Raw genomic sequence first — 25,633 nt, forward strand, 5'->3', positions numbered from 1 at the left:
ACTCAGGAGGATGTCATTATCAGGAGAAAGAAAACTGGTGTCCTACGTATCGGAGTGTGGAATGTCAGATCTCTTAATCAGGCGGGTAGGTTGCAAATTTAAAAAGGCAAATGGATAGGTTACGTTAGATATAGTGAGAATTAGTGAAGTTCGGTGGCAGGAGTAGCAAGACTTCTGGTCAGGTGAATACAGGTTTATAAATACAAGATCAAATATGGGTAATGCAGGAGTAGGTTTAATAATGAATAAAAAGTAGGTGTACAGGTAAGCTACTACGAACACCATAGTGAACGCATTATTGTAGCCAAGATAAGACACAAAGCCCAAGAAGTATTAGTAGCCCACAGTAGTACAAGTTTATATACCAACTAGCTCCGCACATGATGAAGAGATTAATGAAATGTATGATGAGATAAAAGAAATTATTAAGACACTTGGTTCAAGAATCATGAAAGAAGGTTGTATACATGGAACAGGCCTGGAGACACTGGAAGGTGTCAGATAGATTATATAATGGTATGACAGAAATTTAGGAACCTGGTTTTAAATTGTAAGACATTTCCAGGGGCAGATTTGGACTCTGACCACAATCTATTGGTTATGAACTGTAGATTAAAATTGAAGAAACTGTGAAAAGGTTGGTAATTTAAGGAGATGGGGCCTGGATAAACTGAAAGAACCAGAGGTTTTAGAGTGTTTCAGGGAGAGCATTAGAGATGATTGACAAGAACAGGGCAAAGAAATACAAGAGAAGAAGAATGGGTAGCTTTGAGAGATGAAATAATGAAGGCAGTAGACAACCAAGTAGGTAAAAAGATAAGGGCTATTACAAATCCTTGGGTAACAGAGGAAATACTGAATTTAATTGATGAAAGGAGAAATTATAAAAACGCAGTAAATGAAGCACGCAAAAAGGAATACAAACGTCTCAAAAATGAGATCAACAGGAAGCACAAAATGGCTAAGCAGGGATGGCTAGAGGACAAATGCAAGGATGTAGATGCATATATCACTAGGGGTAAGATAGATACCGCCTACAGGAAAAATAAAGAGATCTTTGGAGAAAAGAGAACCATTTGTATGAATATCAAGAGCTCAGATGGAAACCCAGTTCTAAGCAAAGAAGGAAAAGCAGAAAGGTGCAAGGAGTATGTAGAGGTTCTATACAAGGGCGATGTTCTTGAGGACAATATTACAGAAATGGAAGAGAATGTAGATGACAATGAAATAGGAGATATACTGCGTGAAGAGTTTGACAGAGCACTGAAAGACCTAAGTCGAAACAAGGCCCAGGGAGTAGACAACATCCCTTTAGAACTACTGACAGCCTTGGGAGAGCCAAGCTTAACAAAACTCTACCATCTAGAGAGCAAGATGTATGAGGCAAGCAAAATACCCTCAGACTTCTAGAAGAATATAAAAATTCCAATCCCAAAGAAAGCAGGTGTTGGCAGATATGAAAATTCCATAACTATCAGTTTAATAAGCCACTGCTGCAAAATACTAACACAAATTCTTTACTGGCGAATGGAAAAACTGGTAAAAGCCGACCTCGGGGAAGATCAGTTTGGATTCTGTTGAAATGTTGGAACACGTGAGGCAATACTGACCTTACGACTTATCTTAGAAAATAGATTAAGGAAAGGCAAACCTACATTTCTAGCATTTGCTAGAAAGCTTTTGACAATGTGGACTGGAACACTCTCTTTCAAATTCTAAAGGTGGCAGGGGTAAAATACAAGGAGCAAAAGGCTATTTACAATTTGTACAGAAACCAGATGGCAGTTATAAGAGGGACATGAAAGGGAAGCAGTGATTGGGAAGGGAGTGAGACAGGGTTGTAGCCTCTCCCCAATGTTATTCAATCTGTATATTGAGCAAGCTGTAAAGGAAACAAAAGAAAAATTCGGAGCCGGAATTAAAATCCATGGAGAAGAAATAAAAACTGTGAGGTTTGCCGATGACATTGTAATTCTGTCAGAGGCAGCAAAGGACCTGGAAGAGCAGCTGAAGATAGAAGAAGTGGACAGTGTTAAATTCTTGGGATTACAGCTTGATAATAAATTCAACTGGGAGGAGCACACCACAGAACTGCTGAAGCGTCTTAACAAATCTCTGTTTGCAATGCGAATTTTGTCAGACATAGGGGATATAAAAATGAAAAAGCTGGCATACTATGCTTACTTTCATTCCATAATGTCATATGGGATTATTTTTTGGGGTAATTCATCAAGCCAAGCTAAAGTTTTCTGGGCACAAATACGTGCAGTAAGAGTTATATGTGGTGTGAACTCAAGAACATCCTGCAGAAGCCTGTTTAGGGAACTAGGGATACTAACTACAGCTTCCCAATATATTTATTCCTTAATGAAATTTGTCATTAAAAATATATCACTTTTTCAAACCAACAGCTCAATTCATGGAATCAATACTAGAAATAAGAATAATCTTCACAAGGATTTAAAGTCACTTAGTCTTGTACAAAAAGGTGTGCATTATTCAGGAACACACATTTTCAATAACCTGCCAGCAGCCATAAAAAGCTTAACAACCAATGAAATTTAGTTTAAGAGAAGCCTAAAGGATTTATTGGTGGCCAACTCCTTCTACTCCATTGATGAATTTCTTAGTAAAACCAACTGATTTGTATATGAGTACAACATAACTTCTGCACAATTTCAGTGCAGTAATGTGTTCACTGAAAATTTCTGTGTGTGTGTGTGTGTGTGTGTGTGTGTGTGTGTGTGTGTGTGGAAGTGTAATCTAACTTCTGCACCATTTCAGTGCAGTAATGTGTTCATTGTAAATAAGTATTACAGTAGTTGTATTACATGTTTGTTACCTTATAAATAAATAAAAAACTTTTTTATTTTAAATTCAGTGCATTAGTATTTGTAAAATGACTCTTAGTGTTCATTAAAAAATGACGATCATTCCACTTGGGACATGTGGAATGGTACATTAGCTTATTTGTTTTAGTTGTAAATATTTCTCATGTATTATTGTTTTTCTGACATGCTCCACATCCTGGAGGACCTCCTCACTACGGATCAATTGGAATGAAAGTAAATCTAATCTAATCTAAGCTGAAGCTGTCTTGAAAGGAGGATACAAGATGAACATCAACAAAAGCAAAACGAGGTTAATGGAATGTAGTCGAATTAAATCGGGTGATGCTGAGGGAATTAGGTTAGGACATGAGATGCTTCAAGTAGTAAATGAGTTTCGCTATTTGATGAGCAAAATAACTGATGATGGTCGAAGTAGAGAGGATATAAAATGTAGACTGCCAACGGTAAGGAATGAAGCCATGTATGGAAGTGAAACGTGGACGATAAATAGTTTAGACAAGAAGAGAATAGAAGCTTTCGAAATGTGGTGCTACAGAAGAATGTTGAAGATTAGATGGGTAGATCACATAACTAATGAGGAGATATTGAACAGAATTGGAGAGAAGAGAAATTTGTGGCACAACTTGACTAGAAGAAGCGATCGGTTGGTAGGGCATATTCTGAGGCATCAAGGGATCACCAATTTAGTATTGGAGGGCAGCGTGGAGGGTAAAAATCGTATAGGGAGACCAAGAGATGAATACACTAAACAGATTCAGAAGGATGTAGATTGCAAAAGGTACTGGGAGATGAAGAAGCTTGCACATGATAGAGTAGCATGGAGAGCTGCATCAAACCAGTCTCTGGTCTGAAGACCACAACAACATCTCTTTCCTATGAATGTGACAACTCCTTTATCCAGACTGGATCTGCATGAAGAAGCACCTCACTTATAACCACTTTCAATAAGATTTTCTACCCCTGTAGTTTTATGGTATTCAGACAGACAAATGACATCATCACTCTTTCCAAATACTAAGATTTTGCAAACGAATTGACAACTCATTTACTTTATTTTTCACCCCCCTAATATTCTGATGAAGCAAGTAGGTTTCACTTTTCCCTCTACTATTAAAAGATGAACTGATAGTCTGTCGATTCAATTTCCTTTAATGCTGTCTGTCTGAATTTGTCCAATGCTGATGTATATCACCTGACCCAATAACCACAAGGATTGGCCTTCATGTGCTGGTGGTCCTTTTCCTGTTTTCTGCTTATAGATCCTCTAACTTGTCCTAAGCCCTCTTATTCAGGTGTAGGCTGCAAGATATATATCCGTATCTTCCTACAATAACTAATGGAACAGCATCAACTGAGATTTTGCAGCTTTCTGAAGCAGCCCTCTCAGTTCTATGTTTACTCACTTAACAGCAGAGTTAACCCAGGCATGTTCATTTTGCCACAGAAACTCCAAAAACCAACATTTGTTTGCTTGATAGCTGCTGCTGTTTTGTCCAGGTCACCCCTAATATTGTATTATTTGTTTTTAGTTAGGTTGTTTACAGCTCCCCCAACTAGCTACATCTGATACTCTTTATTGAAATCCTTCTACATGTTTACATTACCTGACAGACTAGCCTTTGGTTTCACAAAACTTGTGACCTAGTACTATGCACCTAATTTTTCTTGTAGCTGCTGACCTACAACCCTCCCGTTACTGCTACCTAGCAGCAGAACTCTCCTTTCCCTGTTCCGTTTTTCGCCTAGTTTATCTGTAAGTTTCTCAACATTATTCTACTGCACCCTACATTTCCCTTCCTTCTCCAATTTTGGTAGCAACCGAAATCTATCCTGTTTCAGTCGTCTTTGTAGTCTGTGGAACTAAGAACAATCAAGGAAATGTGCAATAATACTCCACACAGTCCTTGTTTCTCATTGGAATACTTGATTATAATAAGAACAGAAGGGCAAAATTCAAAACACATGTGGAACAGAGTTTGCTGACCGTTAACAGTGGCAGATAAAAAGCAACCATTGAGCTACTTCAAAAATGCAGAATTTTTCTGCCTACTTGGAATGAGGTGATTGAGGATTTGTGACAGGTCAACCACATGCAAATAAAAATTCACTTCAAACTTTTGTGCACTCTTCATATGATTGTATATGTTAACTTGCATTAGTCTAAATGCACTCTTATGATGCACCCAACAGATAAACAAAGTAATGAATAAACCTACACTATGTGATCAAAAGTATCCGGACACCCCCAAAAACATACATTTTTCATATTAGATGCATTGTGCTGCCACCTGCTGCCAGGTATTCCATATCAGCGACCTAAGTACTCATTAGACATCGTCAGAGAGCAGAATGGGGCGCTCCGTGGAACCCACAGACTTTGAACGTGGTCAGGCGATTGGATGTCACTTCTGTCATACATCTGTATGTGAGATTTCCAAACTCCTAAACATCCCTAGGTGTACTGTTTTCAATGTGATAGTGAAGTGAAAACATGAAAGGACACATACAGCACAAAAATGTACAGGCCGACCTCGTCTGTTGACTCACAGAGACCACCGACAGCTGAAGAGGGTTGTAATGTGTATAGACAGACATCTATACAGACCATCACACAGGAATTCCAAACTGCATCAGGATCCACTTCAACTATGACAGTTAGGCGGGAGGTGAGAAAACTTGGATTTCATGGTCAAGCGGCTGCTCCTAACCCATACATCGTGCTGGTAAATGCCAAACGACGCCTCGCTTTGTGTAAGGAGCATAAACATTGGACGATTGATCAGTGGAAAAATGTTGTATGGAGTGACAAATCACTGTACACAATGTGGCAATCCAATGGCAGGGTGTGGGTAAGGCGAAGCCTGGTGAACGTCATCTGCCAGCGTGTAGTGTCAACAGTAAAATTCGGAGGTGGTGGTGTTATGGTGTGGTTGTGTTTTTCAAGGTGGGGGTCTGCACCCCTTGTTGTTTTGCGTGGCACTATCACAGCACAGGCTTACATTGATGTTTTAAGTACCTTCTCACTTCCCACTTGAAGAGCAATTAGGGGATGGCAATTGCATCTTTCAACATGATTGAGCACCTGTTCATAATGCACGGCCTGTGGTGGAGTGGTTACATTACAATAACATCCCTGTAATGGACTGGCCTGCACACAGTCCTGACCTGAATCCTACAGAATGAGAATGCCTTTTGGATGTTTTGGAATGCCGATTGCGTGCCTGGCCTTACCGACCGACATTGATACCTCTCCTCAGTGCAGCACTCTGTGAAAAATGGGATGCCATTCCCCAAGAAACCTTCCAGCACCTGATTGAACGTATGCCTGTGAGAGTGGAACCTGTCATCAAGGTTAATGGTGGGCCAACACCATATTGAATTCCACCTTTACCGATGGAGGGCGCCATGAACTTTTCAGTTACTTTCGGCCAGGTGTCCAGATACTTTTCATCACAGAGTGTATATGGGTTGGCCTTGTGCTGGGTGTACCATCCCAAAACAGCAAAAAACTTAAGCAGGTGGGCACCTATTTAGATTTTGATTTCAAGGTTCAATAAGAATATATATCTCTCTGAATATCCCTGCATATACTACCCACTACTCAGGAACTATATTCAAAGATTCTGAACGGGGAAGGTCTCTCAGTCACCCTAAACTTGTTATTACACACAACAGGAGACACACATTCACAACATTTTTATGCTACCGTAATGACTATATGTAAAGAAATCTTCCCCATATCTATAACTGAAAGCCAATTTTACAGCTGAACTATTTAGAAATAAGTAATGATGTGCGATTAACTGAACAGTTTGCCATCACTTCACATATGTCCACATCAATACATATGTCGTGTTGTTCTCTTCAGACTGAAGACTGTTTTGATGCAGCTCACCATGCTACTCTATCATGTTCAAGTGTCTCAATCTCCAATAACTACTGCAACCTACAGCCTTATGAACCTGCTTGCTGTATTCATCTAATGGTCTCCCTCTACAATTTTCTCCCTCACATACTTCCCTCAATTACTAAACTGACAACTCCTTGATGTCTCAGATTGTGTCTTATCAACTGATCCCTTCTTTTAGTCAAGTTGTGACCCATGGATCACAGACCACGGACCTTGCCACTGGTGAGGTGGCTGCGTGCCTCATTGATATAGATAGCTGTACCTTGGGTGCAACCACAATAGAGAGCTATCTGTTGAGAAGCCAGACAAACTTTTGGTTGCTGAAGAGGGGCAGCAGCCTTTTCAGTAGTTGCAGGGCAACAGTGTGGATGATTTACTGATCTGGTCTTATAAAATCACCCAACGTGACCTCCTGTGTTGGTACTGTGAATGGCTGAAAGCAAGAGGAAACTACAGCCATTATGTTTCCTGAGGACATGCAGTTCTAGTGTACGAATGACATACATAACAAACAAACCAAACTTTAAAAAAAATACTAAAATACAAAGTCCCTATAATAAAACTAAATATATTATTCACACAATCAGAAAACTAAAAACACTTCTCACTTTCCTTACTTTTCAATACCAGATCTTACTCATATGCTCCTGGGCCTGATTATCCTTGTACTGGGAGAGTTGCAGTAACTTTCTTCCTATCTGATTAGATTCATGAGAAACTAAGGCTGACATCATAACCCTGTAAATGTCAGCTGAAGCATAGTGACTAATGTCATCTGAAGAAAAAAGTATCATGTTTTGTGTTTGTCTGGTACTGGTCTAACAGCAGATATCACATTTTTATTGACAGAAGGTACAAACGCTACCATCACTTACTACTCTTGAATGCTGAAGAAATTGTATAAGCCACCAAAAGTAAAAACAGAGACAGTGTTTAGAATGAAGCTAAATACAGAAAAACCATGCAGAGTACAATTCACTTTGTTCCTTGATGAGGGCATGGTTCAACAGGTCTGTAATCTTTTCTTATTTTCCAATTACTCATCCATTCCCATAATGTATAAGGTTTCCTTATAGCTATCCGATCACCTTTGTAACAAAAGATGTTCTCATAAAATCCAATATTCTGTTGAAATTCTTTAAAATTATGGCAAAGCCTTCACCACCACCACCAACAGTATTACATGTTGAAACTGTGTGCAAGCCATGACATTTGTCTTTCCCAGAGACTTTAGCAATTGGAAGGCAGTTTTCCAAATCTACTGTATATTCCTATCTGACATATAGTTTAACTTTTAATGAATGTTTAGTGACACTGTGACTTTTTCCTTTTTTCTTGATCCCAAAGTCAGAGCGTCTGATTAAACTTTTAGACTTTGAGAAATGCACTCTCAACAAATTCTGAATGGTGTCGGGAAAGTGAAAGATTATTGTGTCCACAATAATTACCATATTTACTTGAATCTAAGCTGCACTTTTTTTCCGGTTTTTGTAATCCAAAAAGCCGCCTGTGGCTTAGAATCGAGTGCAAAGTAAGCGGAAGTTCTGAAAAATGTTGGAAGGTGCCGCCACAACTAAGTTCTGCCATCTAATATATGTAGCGCTACACAGGCATGCTTTGCAGGCACAAAGATAAATACGGGCACCAAAACCTCTGCGTCAGTAAATAAACTTTTAAAAAAAAAGGTGGAAGATGAGCTATTTTCTCCGTCCCGAGTTTTGACTAGCATTTTCATACATTATCCAACGAAGTACATACAAATTCCGTATTGTTCATCTTCGAATGTAGCATCATTTCAATATACTACGAAAATCCGACTGGCAAGACTGTTTGGGATGTTTGTCAATATGGCCAACTCTACATTCTGAATTTTTTCCCACCTGTGAGAAAAGATGGTTGCTAATAGGAACTTTTATGTATTGTGAATCACATGCAGTATTCTCTTCACCATAAGAATAATACATATTAAACATTTTGCCATGTATTGTTTCGTGTTTGCTGCTATCTCACTTAAATCCTGTCTGCCTAATAAACTACGAAACTAGAGTGAGACAACAGCAAACGCGGGGGAATGTACATATCATGTCATATTTATATTCGTATTATTCTTATGCCTAATAGTGGTACAGTCAGAAATGAAGCACGGCAATTGACTAGATTTTTAAATCTAAGATGACTCTGTGCAGAATGTAATGTACTAAAGAGGCGTCTGCAAAGATTTTCAAACGGAGAAAAATTTTCACTAAACTCTCGTTCAGAACATCATGTATCATACGCAATCTATTATTTGGTTCTTGTTGATCATTATCGAAAAAAGCAGCATTGTAAGTAACAACAAATAGCAGTCTCTTGCCATTGTTTCGCTAATGAGACGATTCCTCTCTTTTGTTTTTTAATTGCAAGCAGTGGTAGCGTGCACAAAAGCAAGCCATGTCACGAGCGGCAACAGGTCATAAACATACATTATCAGAAGGCGACAAACAATGCATCACACAGTACAGTAATGCATTTTCAGCTTAGAGTGACGTAAACACCTATAACAAAGAGAACGGCACTTATCAGATCAAAGAAAAATAAGCAATCAATTCAAACCAGACGAAGCACGTGAAAAAGGAAGGGTACCCGTATAAATACGGATGGAGCGCCTGATGCATAGCAATGGCTACCTGGCAAAGTTTAACTGCTAAGCCTACGACTCGAACCAAACTACTGTAACTGTATCGTCATTCATTCGACCTAAATTGTTTCTCATATTACAATGGACCAACTTTGTTTCGATTTGGAGGTGCGGCCTAAAACTTTTCTCTCCCCTTGAATTTCGAGTCTCAAATTTCAGGTGCGGCTTAGATTCAGGAAAATTTTTTTTCCTTGATTTCAAGTCTCATTTTTCAGGTGCAGCTTAGATTCGAGTGCGGCTTAGATTTGAGTAAATACTGTAGTAAATTTGTCAAATTTCATTCCCCTCAGTCTGCATTAAATGGACAAAGGAATTGGCAGTTCTCTCAACATACTCAACTTTCTCCATGGAAGTTGGCATGGGTATGGGATTTATGTCTTTCATCCTCTATGACTGTATTAGTTTTTATAAGAAGTAGGATCATATGTGGTAGCAAACAGATTTTGCTCTTGAATGAATATTTCTTGGTAGGGACGATGTGCACATTATTTTAGATGGATGGTCACTGACAAATGTGTAATTAACACGCTCTATGGAAATGTGATGGGATCCTTTCTGTTGCATACTAATCTCCTATAAGACAGTGTTAATAATAACCTCTGAATTTCTGTGGATGATACATTTACCTATAATGAATACCTACCTGAAAAATCTGCACAAATAGCCAGTCAGATCTTAAATAACATTTCAAAGCGGTGCAAAGACTGGGAGCTAGAAATTGATAATTGTGCACTACCGAAACTGCAGAATGTAATATCTTAAGACTGCAATATCAGTGAGCCACAATTGGACTCTGTTAAACCATGACCTTTCCATCATTTTCGAAACAAACCTCTAAATATGCAAATGCTTATATGTATGTAATATTTTTTTGCTATAATGTCATGATAAATTCAATATCCTTGTAAAACTGGTCTAAAGATTAATAAAACAACAACAACCCAACAACAACAACAACAACAACAACAAAACCACAACCACCACCACTACTACTACTACTACTACTACTACTACTACAAATAACTGAATGTAACAGTTCTTGGGCTATAAAATTAAATTATTACATAAGTCTAATTGTACTGGAAGCAGTTGGCAGAATTTAGTTCCTTACTAGTTGAAAAATGCAGCCACTCTATAAAGGAGATTACTTATAACGCATTTCTGTGACCCATTTTAAAATATTGTTCAAGTGAGTGGGACCCATGCCAAACAGAACTAACAGGAGTGACCGAAAGTGACAATGAAGGACAACATGAATGGTCAAATGTTTCTCCGACTCATGGGAAAGTATCACAGAAAAACTGAAAAAGCTGTACTGCCAGACACTAGAAGAAAATCGCCAACTACCACCACATATAAAATTATAAGAGCCAGTATGATGTGAAGAAGCCAGGTGTATACTACAGTTCCCTACATATCACTTGCTTAGGCATAGTCAAGATTCTTCCCCCACTGAACAATGAATGGAAAGGGATGTACCCTGTGTTATACTCTTGACGGAAGTTCAAGAAGTCTATATGTGGATGTATATGTGCAATGTAATAGCTGGGGTGGCTGAGGAGAAGGAAGGACAAAGAGGAGGAAAAATGCTACATTTTAGTCTATTTTCATCAGTACTCTCTAAATTAAAATGGAACTGAATATTTCTAGCAAACCAAACTTCTAATTTTCCCCATTTCAGGTCATACGCCATACAATTAACTTTGATATTTAACACAGAACCTTTGATTACATAGTCGATGCTATTCAAGACAGCTACCCATATGGAAACACAAGAGTAGGACTGATGAACATATGAGTTTTTAAAAAAAATGCAAAAGTAATGAGGATAGTTGTGTTTCAATGGCTCATTGGTAATGTTCCGGGCTACAGATCCAAAGTTCACAGGTTTGATTCCCAGCCAATCCTAAGAATTTCATCTGTAACTTATCGTTTCTTTCACATCTGGCAATTGTGTTCAAGTGAAAAATGCTGAGCCACACTATGGTTTGGAAGTCACTAAAGACCTCTCCCTATAACTGTAACTGAATAAGTTCGAAGTTCAGAGGAAGACATGGGCGTACTACCTCCAATAGGACCATGCCTAGCGAACACTTTGGTGTTCAAATCAACCTCCAGATTTATGACAGCTGTACTTAATGAGAGTTATCCTTGTTTATCAATCTAATGAAGATTCAACTGAATTTTTTTAACACATTCTCTCTCTCTCTCTCTCTCTCTCTCTCTCTCTCTCTCTGTGTGTGTGTGTGTGTGTGTGTGTGTGTGTGTGTGTGTGTGTGTGTGTGATTTTAAAAATGCATTTTTACTGGCTGTTTACCTTGATGCCTGTATTGGAACAGCCTTCGGAGGTGTAGACATCTCCTTCTTTCCCACTCGTTGGCTTCCAGGAGACAATCCTCTCCTTTTCCCTCTCCATCGCGTTCCAGTTGCTTTTTTCCGCTCAGGCACAGATGAGGCCTCTGGCTTTAATCCAGAAGAACTAGCAACCTCAGAGGAATTTTGCCTCCTGAGATAATCCCAATTTCCTGCATAGTCCAATTCTGAGCTGAGTAAGAGAACCCTTGTCTGATTTTGAATACGAACTTCATTTCCACTACAAAGGGAACACTGACCGTCTCCTGTAGCTACACCGACCCACTTTTCCCTTCCATCCTGGTCTTCATTTCTAGAAAGATCTTCTGTTGATGCACTAGCACCTTGCAAATCACTTACAGTTCTCAAAACACACCTATCATGTCTATGAAAAGTGCTGCTCTCTGATAAATGTTCACTTGTGGGATGAGCATTAGGAACATTATCAACATAGTTATAGGAAGGAGATAAACAAGTAGTTGCTGCACGCACAGTACTCTGGTAATCCAGATTATTTAAAATATCACTTTCTGTCACATTATTTATTTTATGCTCCTTAGCAGGAATATTCAAAATTTTGATTCGCAGCTCACCTGCATCCTTAATATTAACTACCGAGTCAACATTTGTGTCAATTGCACTTGGTGTCACACCCTGTGGGGAATGCAAAACTGTCCGGGAGCTAAGGGTACACGTACACGGGATGGTTTCCAAATGCCACTGCTGCTGTTCACTGCTCTCTTGCTCAGGCTGGACCCTGTGCTCTGCTGCTGCAGGAGTGTCTGGAGACCTGTCGGAAAGACTTCCTGTATCACTGCAGCTTACTACTGTACCAACTCCTGAGTCTATTGGTGACTGTGTGCTTGCTTCTTCTTCACCATGTATTCTGCTCACTGTCACACTAGCTGGTGAGAGGACCTCCTGAGAACCACTTGCAGAAGATCCCTGGTGATCATCCATAGAACTAGTTCTTTGCAGTGCCCACCTGTGTCTATCTGAAGTACTATTTGAGAGCCCAACTCTTCCTTCAGCAGTACTGGCACAAGCACTGATGTGTCCAAGATGTTTGGCAGTATTCTTAATACTTTCCTCGGTTTCCGCTGAACGGTGCCTCGAATGAAATATTAAGTTGTCATCATCTTGAACTGTAAAGTCTGATGCTATAAGAGTTGAAGAGGGAAACGGAAGTGTACTGACAACTGTCAATTGTTCTAATGCCCCACAAACAGTGGATGTGTCAGACTCATCTGAAGGAGCACCATTCACTGGTTGGAAATGTTTTTTGGGTTGTCTGGAAGAATCTGACACTGAATTTAGATGCTCCGCCATATTTGCAATGCTGGCAGACATCCTTCCGCTGGTTTCACCCTGAGTTACTGCACCATTTTCACCATAGCATACTTCAGTCACTACTGTTTCTCCCTCTGAGGATTCGGTAACCCATTCAGTGTCATCTTCACTTTCATCTTGGTTTTCCCAGTTACCGACAACACAATTTTCAGATGCTGCCAGCCTTTCATTTAGTCCAGATGCTGTAGAACTGTAGAAATCTGATACAAACTGTTTGCAACTAGGATAATCAATATAAAAACGCTTGACAAAGTCATCTAGATCAGGAACTGTTGGGTATTTTGCAGGAAGATCAGAAAGATTGTTTGATTCTAATTCTTCTGGTGTAATCTGGGACTCCAGGCTCTGACCACCATTAGCAGTACAGAAATCACTGGGCTCTTCAGCAGAGCAGAGCAACTTCTCCAAAGTGTAGAGTTCCTTTTTGTTAAGTGTCCATAGCAGCTCTCTTATCTTGTAGAGCAAGGTCTAGAAAAATACAAAACAAAAAATAAAGCACACAGCTGTAATTTTTTAAAAATAATAATCTAAGAACTAAGTATATACTTACTCTAAATGGTCTGAACATTTCAGACATATCTGCTGGAGTTTTATCCAAGCAGAGAGGACCATCAGGGAAAATAAGAAGACCACTAACAATTGCTAGCCTCGGAATTGTAAACATGAGTGCTGGGTCATAGTCATCCACCATTTCCTGAGTTAAAAGTTTCATGTTTAGGGCCCTGGAACATGATGTTTGCCTTTTTAGTTCACTGTACATGCAAAATCCATTTCCAGATCTTGTTTAATACTAACTAGAGCACTCATAAGAACAGTTGTTACAATAATGCGAAGTCAAGTATAGAAAATAAACAATAGTCACATTTCATTTCTTTGTGTATTCCTCAATAACCTGTCTGACAAAAATAGTGAAGCACTTAGAAAAAGCAGTCCAATACAGGACACAACAGTTAGGGTGGTCACCAGAAAGCATTAGTGTTATTCCCTCCCGAGGCCTGACTAAATAAATAATCAGTGAGTAGTGAGTCATGTGGTTAGTTAACAGTGTGGAGGACAACAGAGAATGCCACGTGTCATGTGAGGAAATGTTTCTAGCATTTGAGTGTGTTTGAAAAGGGATCAATGTGGGACCACCTTGGCTGGGTGGTCAAATTGTGCAGCATCCATTGATCTAGGGTATACATATCTGACAGCAGCCTTATGACAGTGAATGGGAACCTGAGGTAAATCACACGTGCCATCAAAGTTGTGGTCAACCATACTGTGTGCCAAGCACATTGTACCCCTTCACATCAGCACACCTGCAATCGGAGTACCAGTTACGGGAACTCAAACACCCCATGATGGCCCACTCCACTGACCAGAGACAGGAAGAAAGTGGACTACTAAATTACCAAACTTGCATAAGAAGCTCGTAACTCCATAGCACAGAAGTCTGCATTTGGAGTGACACCAGGGAACACTGATTGCTGATGAGTGGGTTCACAGCAGTTTCAGTTATAAACCTGTTTTGTACTACCTCAAAACACCACTGCCTTGAGAACGGTAGCACCAGGAGGAGAGCACACACACTGACAATGTTTGAGAGGGACAGGGAACTCTGGTGATAAAGAGGTATGTGATGTAATCCTGCATTCTCATGTCTTAAATCTCATCATACAGCATCCTGGTATCATCTTTCAACAGAAAAACAGCCATTCACATATACATGCATCATGAAATAATCTGAGAGAAAGTTACAATAGCTGTGGGCCAAAACCCCTAATTGACGACACATCTGCGTGACACCCTTTCCAACAAAATCCAGGCCTAATGTGGTGCAACAACCCACTAACATGATTGTATTGCAGTTTCATTGTTCATCTGAAATATAATCACATAGCCTCTCATCTCAAGAAGTTAGTTTGACTTCTTCCTCTCCTTTACATGCTTAACTTTTTTTGTCAGATGATGTATTTAAAGAAATGCAATCAAATCAACACCACTGAAAAATGCAGTTGTAGGTAACAGATGTACAGTTCACAAAGAAAAACTGTAAACCATTAGGACAAAGTGCATTACTGGGAAAATGTACAACTTATACAGCATTGTCTTACTGTCACTGTATGAATATATACAATGTGTTTGTGATAGTCCATAAAGCAGTCACAGCATCTCACTTTTTGTCGAGTTAAGAAATCAGTGTGTCAGTTACATAAAAATCTAAACAGTTTATTTACAAGGAGATGTACAGCTCAACAAGACAGAAGACAATGTGTACTTCAAGCTTTCCTCGATGAAAATATCAAGGAAAAGAATCACCTTTCCCTACCCCAAACAAAGAGATGGTATTATAACAAGTGACAATTTCAAAACCAAATTAAATGAACAACTATTCACTACCGTTGCAGTGTCTCGGAGAAGAGTACAACAACAAGCTGCTGCAGCTCATATTCACGTGGGGTCTTGACAGGAACCAGAGCACTCACATAGCACAACTCAAACTCGGCAAACAGCCTGTCAAATATCTTGAGAGCCTCTTGAAGTCTCTCCCCAAAGGCCTCACCACCACTTCCACTCGTTCCTCCACGCAAGCACTGTTCACGCAGAAGATTTCTTACATTTTCTAAGGCCTTTGTTAGTGCCTTAGCAAGTGGTCTCATAGCTGCACTTTCACTCTCCCGATTCATAATACTAGAACCAGCAGCAAGACACTGTAAACAAGACAACAAACCAATTTTCATTAAAATGTATTTATTGGAATAAAAATTACAATTATTACATTACAACTCAAGCCTGCCACAAATCTCTGTGAAAATAAACACTTCTTCAGCAAATAAAATATCTAAATAACCAACAAGTAATCAGAAATGAATAAGAGAGAAAACATTCACTTACCAGTCAGCAGCACAAGGACAGACACATACAAAAGTTAGAAGACTTATTAACTTTTGGATTTTAGGAGCATATCATTGGGCAGAATATCAGGAGAGGGATGAAGGGAATGACACTTTATAACACCTGTATATTAAAGTCCCTTTGTCTGGAAGTCAAAAAAAACACAACAGGTCAAGATAACCTACAAAAACAATAATACACACAATACTTAAACATTAAAAGTCCGAAATGACAGAGAAAGTAGTACTCACTTTTAAGTGTAAAAGGTGCAGACACTTGGAAAAGAAGTGCAGATGAGGCAAAGCTGATACAAAAGGAAAGAAGAAAACGATACTGGAGTGAAGGAACAAAAAGACAGGTACAATATAATACACTATAAATGAAGATAGGAACTAAATTAGGAAGTTGGAAAAGTGGTAACATGACCCACCAAATAAGAATTGGGGGGGGGGGGGGGGGGGGGAGGTATATATATCATGAAGAACTAGGAAATATGGAACTTTAGTTTGGCCAGGTGAGTACCTAGAGCCAAGTGCACACAGCAAATGAAATTCTGACCTAAGAAGTTCAGAAGTGTTTGAGGCAGGATGAAGTAACGCTAATCGGAAGCTGGCACCAAGGTACTGCTACGGTGTTGGTGAGTGTGCTCTAGTGCACAATACTGTTCACTACAATTATACACACAATACCATGTTCTGTAACGAAACAGAGAGATTTAATTTACTATTGCTATTTGGTTTGCTATACCACAGCAGCCAATTTTTTTGAGTACTATCTATATTTATGAGAAATTCTTCAGAGGGCACATTTCACATATACAAGTGCTTCCAAACTGTGAGGACATCAAAGGCAGCACTTCTCATCTTTGTCAGTGAGCAATACCATGCTTTTAGACACATTGCTGGAAGAGCCACACAGACAGGCAGTGCCTGTAATACAGGAAGTGGACTTTTAGAAACACTAGAAGATGGGTATTAGATAAGAGTTAGTCGTGTCTAAGATGTCATTAGAATGAAATGTTTCAAACTACATGAAAGACTGTAACACATGGTGTCAACATTATAACTATTAAAATAAATCACTTCTGGCAGTAATTTGGTTTGTAGGTACTTAAAAATGTTACACCTCACTGAAAAATAAGTCTCTTTATTAGTCTGTAGAACAACAAGGTAAGTAACTACTATCACATATATCACTGTTGCCCCACTAGTTATTTCACATAACATGTCCTACAACTGTACACAGACTCTGATGCTCACACTGCAGCAGGTAGTAGTCTATTTGCTGCAAGAGAGTGCAGTCTTTCCTACATAGGTCATTCGCAATGTTGCCAACAGGTAGATATGGAGAGACCCATGAACTGAGGTTAGCACAGTTTCATCATGGTTGTGAAATGATTCACTGAAAGATTTTGGTTGTCTCTATATACCTTCAAAGATGAAGTATGTGCGTCACATGAAGGCAAATTATTTTCCTACATGTTATTTGTAGTGATGATGTTTGTCTGATCTTGATATGGAGTATGAAAACACAAAAGCAGTTCAACACCACCACCCTTTGTCAATAACCAATAATTCATGCAACTCTTGACATTTCTTATAGCAAAAAGGGTGATTAATTATAAGAACACAGACAGGTGCCACATATAGATAGCAACTCAGGAAACTGACTTCCTTTTTCTCTTCTTTTACGCCATCATCTTGGTCTTTTCTTATCTCTCTCACTCACCTATGATCCATTCAAATGGCTTCACACACTACCCACAGCCATTTCATTTTTATTACAGCCATAAGTATGTCTCACATTCTAGTTTGTTTCCTGATCCATTTGTCAGTTTGCTTTATGTACCATGACTCATTGGTACAATTACTCTTAACGATGTCAAGTAAGTTATTTTACATTCATATTACACATCCATATGTAAATGCGGCTACATGCTGGCCACTTACAAGACTTTTTTTTATACCGGTATAAATGAGAGATTCTTTATACATATTTTTTTTTCTTCTTGTGTTGCAATTATTTGCTTCACTATTCCTTCTGAATTGTAGTGGGTTATTTCTAACTAACTTTATGAAGGAATACACATATTGTGAAGCAACAGTCAAAATGCCTAACTCCTTAAATAAAACAATACAAACTCCAAGTAGAAATACAAACACTGTAGGAAGAGAGATACTGCTACTTACCATAAAAATAACACACCAAGTTGCAGACAGGCAATATTAAACAACACTTACATGTAAGCTATCTGCCACAGCGTTCATCGAGAAAAGAGACACACACACACACTATTCACTCACACAAGTAAGCACACCTCACAAACACATGACCGCCAGCTCAGGCATGGGCTTATGCTCGGGCATCCTGGCCCAAGCTGCCGGAGTAGGAGATCCTGTTTGCAAGAGATGTGCTTGCTTGTGTGAATGAATGGTGTGCATTTCTCTTTTTCCAACAAAGGCTGTGTCTGAAAGCTTATGGTGGCTCTCTTTTAATTCTGCCTGTCTGCAACTTAGTGTGTTATCTTTATGGTAAGTAGCAATCTATCTTTTCCTACATTGTTTATCTCCTTAAATAGACAATTTTCTTTCTATATATTCCAGTAATAGCCAACATACATTTCTCCACAAGCATTTCACTGGGCTATCTTCAGTTTGAAAATGGAAGACACACTCACTGCCACCGTTCATTTTCAAAGACCTCAGAAATTTGGCTTTTTCATCAATTTAAATTCACCAAAGGTACATCAGGTTACTTAGCTTTATTCTTTTGGTGTCCACCTAGTCATTGTCTGTAATTCTCCAAAATACAAAAATTCTTACATTCATAGGGAGATTAAAACATGTCCTACTAACACATTCATTCTTCATTTCCTCAGTTTACAGATCTAGAGCTGTTGGGAATATAAAATATATTTGCACATCTCCTCTTATAAAGTCCCCATTGTCCTGATGAATTCTATTAGAAGCTGTAGCACCGAGGTTTACACAAGGTCTGTTCAAAAAATTGCGGAGCTTGGTCCATAAAATTTTTCTACGCTTACCTTTTACTTATTGTGCATTGTCTGCTTTGAAATACTCTCCTCCACAATTGATACAATGCTCCTAATGCTGTTTCCACTTCCAGAAGCAGTCTTGGTATGCCCCTTGCTGAATCGTGTGAAGAGCCAGTTGTGAATTTTCTTTTATCTCGTCTATTACTGCAACTTATTGTCCTTTCAGTAGGGCTTTCAACTTTGGAAATAAAAGAATGTCTGCAGGGGCCAGGTCTGGAGAGTATGGAGGATGAGGAAGCACAGTGATTTCGTTTTTCATGCAATTGTCATGCAGTAACAGGGATGACGTGTGGGTGCAATATCGTGATGCAAAAGCCGTGAATTGCGTCACCATATTTTAGGCTGTTTTCTTCTCACATTTTCTTCCAGGCATCCCAATAGTCCCACTAATTAACTTTTCATCCCTGTGGCATGAATTCATCATGAAGTAATCCTTCAAAGTCAAACTATCAGCATGGCTTTGACATTTGACCTGACCTGACGAGCTTTTTTTAGCCTCTATAACTCTTCCCGACTCATTGTGAAGATTGAACCTTGGTCTCACCATCATAACTGTAGAACAATATCTCATCACTAGTTATGATTCTCTTAAGGAACATGTTATTCTCATTTGTGCTCTTCGCAGATTGTGAGGTGAAGATTTTTCTGTTCTTAACTCACGGACCATGGAATGAATCTGGTGGCAACACAATTCATTTCAAGATGCTGTTTCAGGATTTCATGACATGATCCAACTGAAATGTTACATTCTTGTGCAAACTCTCAGATAGTCAGTCTTCGATTGGCGCACACAATTTCATTGACGTTCTTGTCATCAGTATCATCGGTAGATGTCGAAGGGCATCCTGAACAAGCGTCATCTCTGATTCACACAGTTTAAAAACAGCCAGACAGAAGTTACTCATAATACTGAGGACACTCATCCCTGTAAGCTCCCTGCTTCATTTGGTGTTTCTCTGTAAAGGTTTTCTTGAGTTTCACACAAAATTTAATGCAGATGCATTGCTCCTCTAACTCTGCTATCTCTAAAATCGCAAACTCTGTGACACTATGTTATACTCAATGCAGTACTGAACAATAACTAACAGACATACAACAATGAAACTTTCAGCAGTTACACATTAAACACAAGCATGTGCAGGGATGCTAACCACAGTTCACTCCAACACACCATTGGCACAAAATTAAAAATGTTCTGGATTTTTTTTGAACAGATCTCATACTCTTCAGGGTACTAATATATGTCAAAACAATGCCTTGTTTTTCAGGGACTGTCAGTAATGATACCATTGAAATCAAGTTGAGAGCTTTCTCAAAGTCTATGAATTCCACACAAAGTGTCAATTTTCACTAATTTTTCATTTCTATACTTTAGTTCATAACTTGTAAGAGGTGCATTGTGTTAAACCCATTTCTACAATTTGCTTGTTCTTTTGCATGATTGAAATACTAACCAAAAACATGCAAACACAAATTTGTACAAAACTACATTACAACAAAGGCAAATGTTACCCATCGCTACATTTTACGACTGTCAAACTATTTAAAGAACAATATAAAAACAGTAAATGAATCACAACAATATTAGGAAAAGGGTAGACTGCTACTCACATATAGAGGAGACACCGAGTCGCAGACAGACACAACAACAACGCTGCTATACAATTAAGCTACTGATCGAAAGACCTTCTTCTGAAGTAGAAAAAACCAACATATTCACTTAAGACAACTCAAACACACAGCCTTTGGCCACCACGGAGGCCAGAGACAGTGGTTATGTGGACGAGAGTTGGGCTTGTGTGAATGTGTGTGTGTTTTTCACTTCGGAAAAAGGCCTTTTCGCTGACATCTTAAACATACAGCAGTCTTTTCATTGTGCATACCTCCGACTCAACACCTCCGCTGTTCGGTAAATGGATCACAAATATTTTGTACCAGATGGCAAGAAAAAATAATGCTGAAAGGTGTAGTGTGTGTCATACCACTCCCATTATTTTTAAGTATAAAGATCAAAATATTTAAACAATAGCTAACCTCTGCTCCAAACCAGAGCTGTCCTGCGAGATTTTCTTGCATTACATCATCTGGAAACTTCACACGGAAATCTCTGTTTGCTCGATCACATGGAATTACATCATCCATGATGCGGTTGCAGATTGTAAGTACCTAAAAAGATGTCCATACTATATATTATATTTAATTTAAATGTCTTAATTAAATATGAACTATTTAAAAGTATACTGTGTGTTAAATAGTTCAGCAACACATCTCAAACTATGTGAAGCTCACAGTTAACATCCTACTTCAAGAACAGGTCTCAATCACATCTTAGCTCAAGTTATTTGTCTACATGCATCATACTGAAAGTGATGAATAATATTTTGTTATCATGTCCAACAACTACACATGAATTTACTTGACATAGCAGGCACACTTATTCACTGACAACATATCAACAACACAGTGTTCAATACTTTAGTTTCTCTTAAGAAATAAATTACGGTATGTCTTAACATCATGATACTCGAAAACACACATGCAACTTTTTAAATTTATCATTTAGGTTGCTAGTTGTTACTGATAATTTCTATATGGTTGAAATCAGTGCATGTGCACGCATATGCAAGTGTTTGGAGAGGTGGTAGGTAGGAGGGGACCACAGGGATGGGGACAGGGAGAACAAACCCTGACACAAAATGTCATAACTGCCCTAGTTTGAAGGACTTGAACCAAAAATTGGAACTAATAAACCAGGTAATATTAAAGAGAATTGAAAAGCTGTTTCTTTTGAATAATGTTCTGAATTGAATGAAACAATTATATTTAGCTCAAATAATTCCTGTTTTATTTAAGACATTTTTATCTCTTTTCACATAGTGAAATAGTGACTGGGAGCTCATAAAATAAAGACCAATATGTTTACCTAACTTCATGGATTACTTCATACATTACTGAGGCACAGGCTTTAATTTCGGTTTGGAAATAGAATACTGATGTTTTTTGAGCCAGAATTGCATTCTTGTAAAAGAAAAATGTCAGTGTCTTAACTCTTTTGTAGATCTCACAAGAAATTACAGGGTAAAATTACATTTAATACTTGGATTTTTGTACTGCTGTTGTGATCAATTGAATAGAGCACAGCCCAGCAGATCTCCATACTATCAACTTAGCTGTAAACATCTTTTACTGCTTGCCTTGGCAACTATTTTGCATGTAGAGTGGTATAAACTTCCCTGTGGTTCGCCATTCAGATGGTTGCAGCAACAGCTCAAAAAATCCCACAGTCAATAAGAATTTACATGCTAATTCCATGTTATACTTACAAGACAGTTACACCACTGAATCACTCTAAAACAGATAAGCCGTTCAAAACCGAAAAACACAACAGTTCCACTTAAAAAACAAATTTAAGGGCTGTATCTCAATATTAATAAAGTTCCACAAATTTCCATTTACATGAAAAGATACCTTTCATGATTCATATGTTACAGGAGACAAAAGTCTTAGACCCTCACACTGTACTTGTTGCACTGTCTATAAATGACATATTATACATGAGTATTACTAACTGCGTGTCTGTTGCTGTCAGAATTGTTATGGGTGTTTCAGTCATCGCTCCACAGTGACCCCACATCATAATCACCATTTCGATATCATTATGGGTTTAAAGGGACTAAACATCTCAGTTACCATTCCCTTGACGCACGGAAAATTCAAGTAAAATGATGTGAAATGAGACAAGAAGAATTGTCAACTCCAGGCTCTGTGACTTGGTTGTTGTGGTCAAAAATCTGCAAGGAAGTACCTTATGTCAGATGGTTAAAAGAGAGATGGGACCCAAGCTGCTAAAACTATACCTGATCACTGAAAGATTCACCACAAAATTTCATAATCGGCGCATTTACAATGGGGTGAGGAAAAAAGAATACTGTATGATTAGAGGGCTTATTAGATGAGAGAGAGAGAGAGAGAGAGAGAGAGAGAGAGAGAGAGAGAGAGAGAGATTTGGAGGGGGCGGCACTCAGGACACACACTACAGTGAGAGGTACTCCCCTCACTCCCCTCACATCCACTCCTTGACACTGAATGTTGAGATCAATTATATTTTGTTATAAAATCCACTTACTCTCAGGAAACTTATGACTTTATTAGCTAGACAGGTTGATCATTTGTCTAAGGTCACCCAGCAGGACACATAATGAGAGAATATGAGCTATCATGAAATGATACCACAGCTGCATTGGGGGCAGGGGTTTGCCCTCTTGATGTAAAAGGGTCTCATGGGAATGTCTAGTGTGGCCAAAACATAGTCAGCATGGTACAATGGCATCTTCATGAGAGGCTTGGAGGGAAGGATGCCACATATTAGTGGTCCCTTTGATTACCCTCGATTTGTTGAGCGCAGTGGTAGCCATCCATTCTGTAACCGTGTTTTAAAATTTGATGTCACAGTTCCAATTTTTGGTCTCTACCCAGTTCAAATTTCTCTCCTATAGTTGCTTCTTTAGCTAACTTGTCAGCTAGTTCATTTCCCATATTGCCCCTGTGGCTCAGTTCCAGATGAATGTTACGGTGGTTCAGGAGTTTTGAAGGTCAATTAATAGGTCTTGGGTCTCGGTAATCAAAAGATTTCTGGGGTACTACTGAGATATGCCATCAGTAATATCCCAGCTGGTCTACCCAATTTTTTGGAGATTAGTAAATGGTCTGAACTGATCATTCTGAAATGGTGCTAAGTAAAATGGATGGGTAGGCAACTGACATATTGTAACCCCAAAGTTTGCCACAAGTTGCTGGTATCTGGCCCTCAGTGGTGAGATACCAGCTTCCACCTGCAGGCTGTCTATGGGGTTTCACACGGAAGGCTCCAGTTGCCAGATGGACACAACTGAGGCAGACAGGGCCTAAGAATCTCAGCACTGATTGTGCTCACAAACCTAAAGGCGAAATATCCTTAGTCCAGGCAGGATAAATCAAAGCTTTGTAGAACAATAGGAGAACTGCAGAGAAACCTGGGGGGTGTTTAGTTTCCTCACACAATTTGCCTTGAGCTGGCGTACACATGGTAACCATGTTAACTTATTGTCAAATAAAATGCCTAAAAATTTTAAACTTTCAATTACTTCCAGTAACTGGTAACTGAGGTAAAGTTCTGGGTGAGGATGCGAGTCCCGAGTCAACAAAACAGCACGAGGCATGTGTTTTTGTGGGAGAAAATTACCATCTAAGATTCAGGGCCCCGATATTTAAAAAATATCATGATTGGCACTTGATACATCGAAAAAAGTATCAATATATTGCCATAAAAGATACTGATGTATCGGCCTATAAAAATATCACTTGCACATTGTTAATACAGTGCTGGTTTTAGAGCTGCGTATTGATTTATTATTAGATATTCTGTAAATCAACAAGCTAAAAGCCTTCTTATCCCCCTTATGGCATGAACTGAAAGGAAAATGATGCACATTCACGCTTGGTGACAACCATTTTGCTAACAATGTTAACTGTCTGAATCTGGCACAATGAAAGATGTTTAGTGGGTCCGTCATTCGGTTTCGTCACACATCGGATTTGTCCGGAACACATCATGTCGACTTCACTGTTTTTTTCATTTCTACAAATGCCAGCACCTAGCAGCTGTAGTGTCAAAATTGCATGGTGAAGTTACAAGTTGCCATTTCTATTCATAGTGCCGAGCCCTGATTACGTCAGCATTTCCCCTCAGATGTGTCTGCACACCGCAAAGACCAATCTTGTCATTTAGATTTTTGTTTATTCCATTCACAATGCCACCCGAGTATAATTGGACTACTACTCTGTGCCGCCTATGATTGCCTCACATAGTCAAAGAGAAAGGCTGGATGTGTTGAAAGCTCAAAAAATAGTAAGACTCATCCCACAGTGAAAGTAAAATGATGTTCTACTATAATTTCAAAAGAAGAGTTTCAAGTATATACTGAAAATATAATGTAAAATGAAAATATTGGCACTTGGTATTGCCTTTTCAATATCAATATATTGGGGAATGAGATGTTGCTGATTCACATTGAAAATGTTTTTGGAAAAGTAATAATATATCTATATTGATATTTTATCAACAGGCTTACTCCGTGGTGGGCAATGTTGTAGTGCTATGATACAAGCATAGGTTATCCATATACAGTGACAGTGAGAATCTGCAATTCACTGCAATCATGATAACATATACAGTAATGGCACAGAGAGTTTCCCTCAGGATTGATCCAGGATGGACATCACTTTCCTATACATAATACTGGCTGCTGAGGGTTGCTACCCAGAACTGGAACGGTAGAAGAGATAGGAAATTCTGTACAAAAATTTGTAAACAGTTCTGGAAGCCCCACTCATGCAGTGTATGTGAGCGCACAATCTGGTACCGTACGCCTGCTGCAGATCGAAGGACACAATGACGAGGTGTTGGCGAAGCATGAAAGCATTGCATACTGCAAATTCCAGATGAATCATTGGTCTGCAGTGGATCAGAGTGCCCAACAGACACTTTGAAACTGCAATAAATATTCTCTGGCTTCCAGGCA

At 38.9% G+C, this 25,633-nt stretch overlaps 1 protein-coding gene across 2 annotated transcripts in view; it reads right to left on the reverse strand.

The window, feature by feature from the left end:
- LOC126175406 (lateral signaling target protein 2) overlaps nucleotides 1-25,633 on the reverse strand; it is a 335,369-nt gene that overhangs the window by 64,147 nt on the left and 245,589 nt on the right. For both annotated transcript variants that reach the window (XM_049922200.1, XM_049922199.1), the window contains exons 3-6: nucleotides 21,108-21,239; nucleotides 15,524-15,834; nucleotides 13,692-13,863; nucleotides 11,757-13,609 (exon numbers count right to left, since the gene is read on the reverse strand). In XM_049922200.1, coding sequence (XP_049778157.1) covers nucleotides 11,757-13,609; nucleotides 13,692-13,863; nucleotides 15,524-15,834; nucleotides 21,108-21,239 — 2,468 coding nt within the window. The remainder of the gene's footprint in view (nucleotides 1-11,756; nucleotides 13,610-13,691; nucleotides 13,864-15,523; nucleotides 15,835-21,107; nucleotides 21,240-25,633) is intronic.

This window comes from Schistocerca cancellata, chromosome 3, assembly GCF_023864275.1.
Source record: "Schistocerca cancellata isolate TAMUIC-IGC-003103 chromosome 3, iqSchCanc2.1, whole genome shotgun sequence".
Lineage (NCBI taxonomy): Eukaryota > Metazoa > Arthropoda > Insecta > Orthoptera > Acrididae > Schistocerca > Schistocerca cancellata.